The sequence below is a fragment of the Myotis lucifugus genome, unplaced genomic scaffold (assembly GCF_000147115.1).
Source record: "Myotis lucifugus unplaced genomic scaffold, Myoluc2.0 scaffold_14, whole genome shotgun sequence".
Classification (NCBI taxonomy): Eukaryota; Metazoa; Chordata; class Mammalia; order Chiroptera; family Vespertilionidae; genus Myotis; species Myotis lucifugus.
This window is the reverse complement of record NW_005871062.1, coordinates 11373131-11380921: the sequence shown is the minus strand read 5'-3', so window position 1 is coordinate 11380921 and position 7791 is coordinate 11373131. Positions and strand designations below refer to the sequence as shown.

The 7791-nt window shown below is 40.9% G+C and overlaps 1 protein-coding gene across 5 annotated transcripts in view; it reads left to right on the top strand.

Moving 5' to 3' along the window:
• B3GNT5 (UDP-GlcNAc:betaGal beta-1,3-N-acetylglucosaminyltransferase 5) overlaps positions 1-7558 on the top strand; it is a 16862-nt gene extending 9304 nt beyond the window's left edge. For all 5 annotated transcript variants that reach the window (XM_014452314.2, XM_014452316.2, XM_023750640.1 and 2 more), the window contains one exon: positions 3514-7558. In XM_014452314.2, coding sequence (XP_014307800.1) covers positions 3828-4961 — 1134 coding nt within the window. In that variant the 5' untranslated portion in view covers positions 3514-3827 and the 3' untranslated portion in view covers positions 4962-7558. The remainder of the gene's footprint in view (positions 1-3513) is intronic.
• The last annotated feature ends 233 nt before the right edge of the window (positions 7559-7791 follow it).

Sequence of the window (7791 nt, the reverse complement as noted above, 5' to 3'; positions counted from 1 at the left end):
GTGTCCTGGTCTCCAGCCCTCTGCGTCCATCCCGCATGCCACTGCCAGATCAATCCGAATATTAAGTCAATTATCAGCTACACACAGACAGTTATCAGCAAGAAAGTCCTGTGTGTGGCTTCACTTGGAACTTCATTTCCTCTAAATTCTAAATTCTGCTACACATACTCTCCAGGACACTCATCTTCACCACAACCTCATGCCTTTGCCAGATCAAGAGAATATTAAGGAATCTGTTCCTTCTCAATCTGAATATTGCGAAAAGCTTAATTAATTTTGACAAGGGAGCTAGTAATAAAAATACAATCTCCTGGGACTTCCTGCTGCCCTATTATTATCAAGGTTCTGCATATGCAGGCCCCAACCTCCCTGCTTTCACATTCATCCCTGTTTCTCCAATATTGGCCACACTGCGATTCTTTCCTGTCTTTCTTTTCAAACATTTTTTAAAATATATTTTTTATTGGTTTCAGAGAAGAAGGGAGAGGGAGAAAGAGAGAAATATCAATGATGAGCGAGAATCGTTGATCGGCTCCTCCTGCACGCCCCACACTGGGGATTGAGCCTGCAACCTGGGCATGTGCCCTTGACTAGAATCAAACCCGGGACCCTTCAGTCTGCAGGGTGATGCTCTATCCACTGAGCCAAACCAGCTAGGGCGATTCTTTCCTTTCTTGCCTGAAATAGACTGCCTCCCTTCCTGCAGCTACCTACCTCCTGCTCGTCCTCAGGCCCTCTGACCAGTGTCACTATCTCTCCTCCCGGGAACAGTCTGACTATGCCTGGAGCTGGTGCCGCCCAAAGTTGGGCTGACACATGGTCTGTACCTTCTGTGGCGCGTTGATTGTCACCCCTGGGAGCTGTGCTTTCATGTGGGCACCATGAGTCTTGTCTCAACCAGATTGTAGATGCTCTCAGACTAGAGACTATAAAATACTACTTCACGATTCCCACTGGGCCTGGCACAACTATTTCCACAGCGAGGACTCAGATACTTGTAGGATTCATTGAAACACTGGACACCGAGATTGTTGAACTTAAAGTGCACACCTCACCATCTTGATTAAAACTTTAAAATGTATAGCAGGTTTGCATGGTATTTTAGGATCACAAAAGGAGACTCAACAAAGAAATGAATTGATGGCCTGGGTGAAGCAGGACAAAATCGGGGGTCGTTTAGGGAAACTGGTAGCCTGTACGTGCACTAACTGGGTTTTTCCAGCAACGTTTAGGAGCTGTGCCCGCAGTTAAGAGTAATTGAGGGGCACAGCTCCCAGACTAAAAGGTATTTGGGGTGGGGTCTGCCACCTTCTCTTCTGATGCTCCTACTTCTGTTCTTTCTTCCTCTGACTACTCCTGTCTATTAGGGAAGAGAATATTATTAAGGATATCTGTTCCTTCTCCATCCCAACAGAAGCAAACCCAAGTTGCATCCTGAATATTTGCATATTTTCCTTTAAGCAGTTCTTTGCCCTGTGCTCTCTAAGGTCTGTCCTGTTTCCCATTTCCAGCAGGCTCTGAGTCACCTGTAACTTCTCTATGCCCTCATTAACCATACATTGAGATCACCTCCCATTTGCAGATGAAGTCACCAAGTCAGATGCAGTGAGGGGTGCCCGAGGTTACACGATAAATCTGGCCCCAAAGCAGGGTAGCCCTGGAGTTTCCAGCCTGTGGATTGGTCACTGCACCAGCTGTGGGCACACAAAGGAAGCTGCACCCACAGCATTCTGTGTGGTCGTGCTGAGCTTTGCAAGCATTGTCGGGATGGCTTTGTTTCCTGGAAGGCCCTGCGTGTTCTTTTCTCCAGGCCGGGCAGGTCTGTGGGCTTCTGCTCGGTTCCCTTTCCTGCAGGTTGAATACGGAAGCTAGAAGACGTGCTCTGGAAAAGCTGTAAGACTGCGAGTCAGAAGAGTGGGGGGCAATTGCATGTGCATGGTCTCCGTTCGCAAAGCCAGAGTTGGGGGCACCATGGTCTCGTTGTAATTAATGAATTTAGATCCCGGAGGTGCTCTTGCTTTTGGTTGGGAAAGGCCGCCTGGTGACTATGTTCAGTTTGGAGGAGTTCAGGTGTTCTTTTGTTAGAAGAAGCTGGGTACTCTAAAAGAGTAGTTTACCTTTCTCAAATCTTCCCCTCATCCCATCAGGACTATCCCTGGCATGTATTTCTGATTGATATAAATGGTGGGTAAACAATTCAAGCCCGTGCAGGTGAAGTAATCTTGTTTTAGGGCTTTACTTGCGGTCCAGAACCTAAATAAGCAGCATGAGTCATTAGCTTCGTGACAGGTTCTTTGTCATTTTTCATAAAACTGTTCTGACTCTTTGAGGTCAGTTGGGAGCAGTTGAAGAACTATGGGAAATTAAGGTAAATACTTATGTGGTGCGAGGATGGGAGATAAAATAAATGTTATGGGCTGGCTGCTAGGTTGTAGTGACGTTAGCAGCAGCAACGCACCCACTGGATGAGTAATAGATCGCAGTTCATTGGAGAGATACCAGGGCAACTGAGAGTCAAGTGTACGTGAGGACGCTGAGGAGTTAGGCTTGTGGGCAGATTGTCTAGCAAGAAGGTCAGACTTGTGAACCACTGTGAATGTGGGCCGAGGCAGCTAGCCCTGGAACGTACTAAGCACAGCTGCTCAGATATGGGAAGCTAGTCTGTGCCTGTGGTTCCGAAGTTCACTCCTTTGTTACCTTTCCAGGGTCTTTAGGAATAGACACTGCAGGTTAGATTCAACTGAGAATTTTCTCTGAATTCTTTTCTCCCTGCCCCCACCCCCCCCCAAAATGTATTTTTATTGATTTCAGAGAGGAAGGGAGAGGGAGATGAAAGCATCAATGATGAGAGAGACTCAATGATCAGCTGCCTCCTGCACGCCCCCTACTGGAGATCAAGCCCACAACCTGGCATGTGCCCTTGATCGCAGTTGAACCTGGGACCGGGTGCTCTATCCACTGAGCCAAACCGGCTAGGGCTTTTCTCAGAATTCTTGAACACATGCTGTCTTAAAAATCTGCAGATAAGAAATCTCTGTTATTTTGTGGTAAGCCTCCAATTCCTTCAGTGTGTCTGAGGCAAGCTTTATTGAATCTGTACTATTATGAACTTGCTTTCATCATTCATCTATTTTGCCTTGAACTGTATAGTTACTTTCATCCTGACTCTATTTCAAATCAATATAGTCTTGGATGGACCCATTTGAGAGATTTAAACTTTAAGTATATACGATGATAGCCATTTTAGAGGGCTTTATTTATTTATTTTTTTAAAGTTGAGGAGAGAAAAGGGTCTCTGTATTCTGAATGGGAAGAAAGCAGAGAGTGCTTCTTTCTTTTTCCCTCTACTCCCCTTTAAAAAAATAGACAGCTGTATGTCTCTCTAAGTGCTTGCTGCCTAGTTATCCTATCCAGGTTAGTCCAGTTATATTTAGTTTGTAAGGAATTATGAGTAGTTTATTTCTTTTCGGCAACCCATTCACTTGGCATCTTTTCTCGTCCCACCTCTAATAGGCTACACTTAACTTCCGCAGAAGGAAGTACATGGGATACCTGCTCGAAGCCAGCCACCGAACTCGATGAAGGATGCCGGCGTGGGAACATATTGATGTGCCAGTGTCCTCATTCTATAGTGTGTTCCATTCTTTTGCAAGCTCAGCAAAAATGGTCTTCAAAGAAAACATTTTGTGACATAAGAAGCTCCTTTTACATTTGTAACCACCAGCCTGTCTTAAGATGAACATCGGTTCTACAGAGTACGAAGTTCTGAGATCTCGAAGAAGCACATGCCCATTTAACACGGAGCCTAACTAAGAACGGACGTCAGAATGTTTGTTAGTGGCAGAAGAGTGAAAAAATGGCAGTTTGTCCAGTTATTTGCCACTTGTTTCATACTGAGCCTCATGTTTTTTTGGGAACCATTTAATAACCACATTGTGAGCCATATGAAATCCTACTCTTACAGATACCTCATAAACAGCTACGACTTTGTGAATGAGAGCCTGTCTCTTAAGCGCAGCGAGGATGGGGCTCCTCGCTACCAGTACTGGATTAACCACAAGGAGAAGTGCCAAGCACAGGATGTCCTCCTTTTACTGTTTGTAAAGACTGCTCCTGAAAACTACGACCGACGTTCTACAATCAGGAAAACGTGGGGCAATGAGAAGTATGTTCGGTCTCAACTTAATGCCAACATCAAAACTCTGTTTGCCTTAGGAACACCTTCGAACCCACTGACGAGAGAAAAACTGCAAAGGAAATTGGTTTGGGAAGACCAAATGTACAATGATATAATTCAGCAAGACTTTGCCGATTCTTTCTACAATCTGACTCTTAAATTACGTATGCAGTTCAGTTGGGCAAATACCTTTTGTCCACATGCTAAATTCCTTATGACTGCTGATGATGACATATTTATTCACATGCCAAACCTTATTGAATACCTCCAAAGTTTAGAACAGATGGGTGTTCAAGACTTTTGGATTGGTCGTGTTCACCGTGGTGCCCCTCCCGTTAGAAACAAACACAGCAAATACTATGTCTCCTATGAAATGTACCAGTGGCCAGCTTACCCTGACTACACTGCTGGGGCTGCTTACGTGATCTCTAGTGATGTAGCTGCCAAAGTCTATGAGGCCTCACAGACACTCAACTCTAGTCTTTACATTGATGATGTGTTCATGGGCCTCTGTGCCAATAAAATGGGGATAGTACCACAAGACCATGTGTTTTTCTCTGGGGAAGGGAAAACTCCTTATCATCCCTGCATCTACAATAAAATGATGACATCTCATGGACATGTTCAAGATCTTCAGGTCCTTTGGGAGGATGCCACAGACCCTAAAGTGAAAACAGTTGCAAATGGTTTTTTTGGCCAGGTATACTGCAGGATAATGAAAATAGTTCTCCTTTGCAAGTTGACCTATGTGGACACATATCCCTGTTGGGCTGCCTTTGTCTAATAGTACTTGAATGTTGTATGTTTCCACTGTCACTGAGCCAAACCTGGACGAAAAACCTTTAAATGTTTGTCTATACCTTAAGTGAAAGATGAATCTGAACAAAACAAAGAAATATTTTGAAAGTGTAGTCTCAGAATTTTTCTTTGATTGTAGAAGCTATTCAGTATAACTTATCTACTTCATTGCCTAAATCCATTTCAAGGAATTTATATTTAGAAAAGGTTTGTGAAAACAAAACTAAAGGGAAATTCAAGTTCTCAATGCCACACATGTATCTGCAGCATAAAGAAGTTATTAAGGAACCATAGTGTTAGAATAACTGCATTGGAAAGTACCAACCAAGTGTAGAGTGTACCATTTCAAAGAAAGGAATATGTTGTTAAACTAGGTATACAAGTTAATTTTTATTAAAGAGCACTTGATGGAAATGGTGGGGGCAGCGGAGGATTGGCATAAGAGAAAGTACTGCATCTGGTAAAGGCAAGCCTCATATTTTTCAGAGAAGATTTAGGAAAATGTATAGCAGGTCCTCAAATAACCTGGTTTTGTCAAGCATCATTTTGTTACAGCATTGATGAGATTTTGTAGGAACTTGACTCTTGTTTATATCAATTAGCCTATTGTAAAAATTTTTCATTATACATTGTTCCACTGCAGTTCCAACTTACCGATAATGTTAAATGAGGACTTCCTGTACACAATTTCTTTATAAACAGCCAAATCACTATTGTCACATCCATGTAGATAGTATTGGGGCCATTTAAAACATATTTATGTCTTTTCTTTTTCCAAAGTTTAATGTAAAATTGGAGAAGTCATTAGCTCTGCCCTAACTGGTACTCTCTATATATTTATCATTAGAAAATGACATAAAACATGTCAGCTTGCTACCCATAGGGTCCTTCTGTAGGAAGAAATCATTGTTTATTTAAATAAGCTGATATTAATTTTAACTCAATGAATTTTTCAACTGGTTCTTAAATATTCAATATCGGTCTGTTTTTAAGGTAGTTATTTGAATGTAGTTTGCATAGAGGCATAATATAATGAAGACTTCAAATGGAAAGGTAGAACATTAAAAACTTCTTTTCTCTATAAATTATAAAATAAAATTCTTAATATCTAAACTATTGTAATGGTTACTAAAATTAGTCTACTCCTCCCCAACAGGTCTCATAAACCACAGTATTTTGTACCAGTTTCAGATTTTAAAATTGAGAGTATTAAACATCACACCAAAACTACAGTATCTTCAAAAAATCGATTTCATCAAAACAACCATTAGACGTATCTCTGACTTTTAAGTATTTCAAACTTGAAGTCAGAATGAAAGTTGTCAGAATGAGATTGAAAGCATTTGTAAAGCCATATGTCCCTTATAATCAAGGAGATGTGGCTGAGATAGAATAGAGGGAGTTTCATTTCTTTTACAAAGCAGGGTAGAAAGGTGGCCACGGTGCTAACAGCTTCCCCTCACTGCAGAAAGAACGGGGTGATGCCTGTTATTAGGGGGATCATCTGAAAGCCAAAATAGCGACTTCAGCAAAAGTAGTTGTACTGATTATAGAACCTTTGTCTGCAGAGGTGCTTGTTAGGGAAAACGAAGAGTCTCTCATTTAGATGATGTTTGAAACATGGAAAACAAAAGAATCCTCAGTAAACACAACTAGATGATGGCATATACAATTATTTTTTGCAGGTAGCTTTTTAATGTTTACAGAAATCTTTTTCTCTATTTTGAACATTGAGGCTTGTTTATTTTGACTGCTGAGATAATTCAGAATTCTTAACTAATGTCAAAACTACAGTGTCAACCATTGTAGTTTATAGTTCCCTTCAGAGTAGATTCGGGGTTTTTAGATTACAGCTTGAAATTTCTGACCAATTTAAAAAACTGGAGAGAATAAAAGCACAGTGTGACAAAGCAGACGTATAATTAATTTTCATTAGTTGCGTCTTTATATAACAGCTTGCCTTTTGGCCATACACACCCTGTGTAGCTATACTTGTAACTGTCTAAATTTTTCATTGGTTGGAAATATCAGCGTCTCCCTGGCCATTGAAACGATCTCGTTTGTTTACAGCAGTACTTCTGTGAAACAGTTATTTATTTGTGAAAGAGCTCTCCTCAACTGTGTTCATCTTTTTCCTTTTTGCTGAGAATAGAACAGATTTAAATTTGCAGGAAATATGAAGGCCCTTCCTTTTTGAATAAGAAGGAAGTTTCCAGATGCTTCTTTCATCAGACTTAAAGTACTGAGAAGACTATTTGTAAATACAATATAAGGATTCCCGCCTTTTAAAAAGGAAGGTACAACTTTGGTGCTCCAATGCAGGGCTGTCTGAAAACTCATAAACGAAGGGAAAATAAACAATCAGCCTGGACGGTCACTTGGGTAGAAGACGGTTGTACACAGTGTTATTGCTAAAAACGTTTTACCTCTTGGTTGGTTCGCATCTTTTTTTCTTTCATATTATTAATTTGATACCAAAATGTTAAATATTTATATTATTTGAATTTTGCTTATATGTTAAAATAATTAGTGTGTTTTTTTTAAAAAAAAATCTGTGATTTACAATAAACAACTTGAAAATTGTCAGCAGATGTGTATTTTCACAAGGGTTTTTAAACTCCTGTGTGAACACCATTTGTTTATATCTAATCAGCTTTTTCTTTTTAATGTCAGGGGCCTATGGTACACAGTCTTGCTCCAGCTTGCTGCTGTGCCTAGGATAGATGTGTCCTCTGCACACTGGAGCCCCCAAAATGCTCCTTTTGTTTGTTAAATGACTGAGGTTGGAATGTCTGAGGGAGGGAATTCCAGATTGT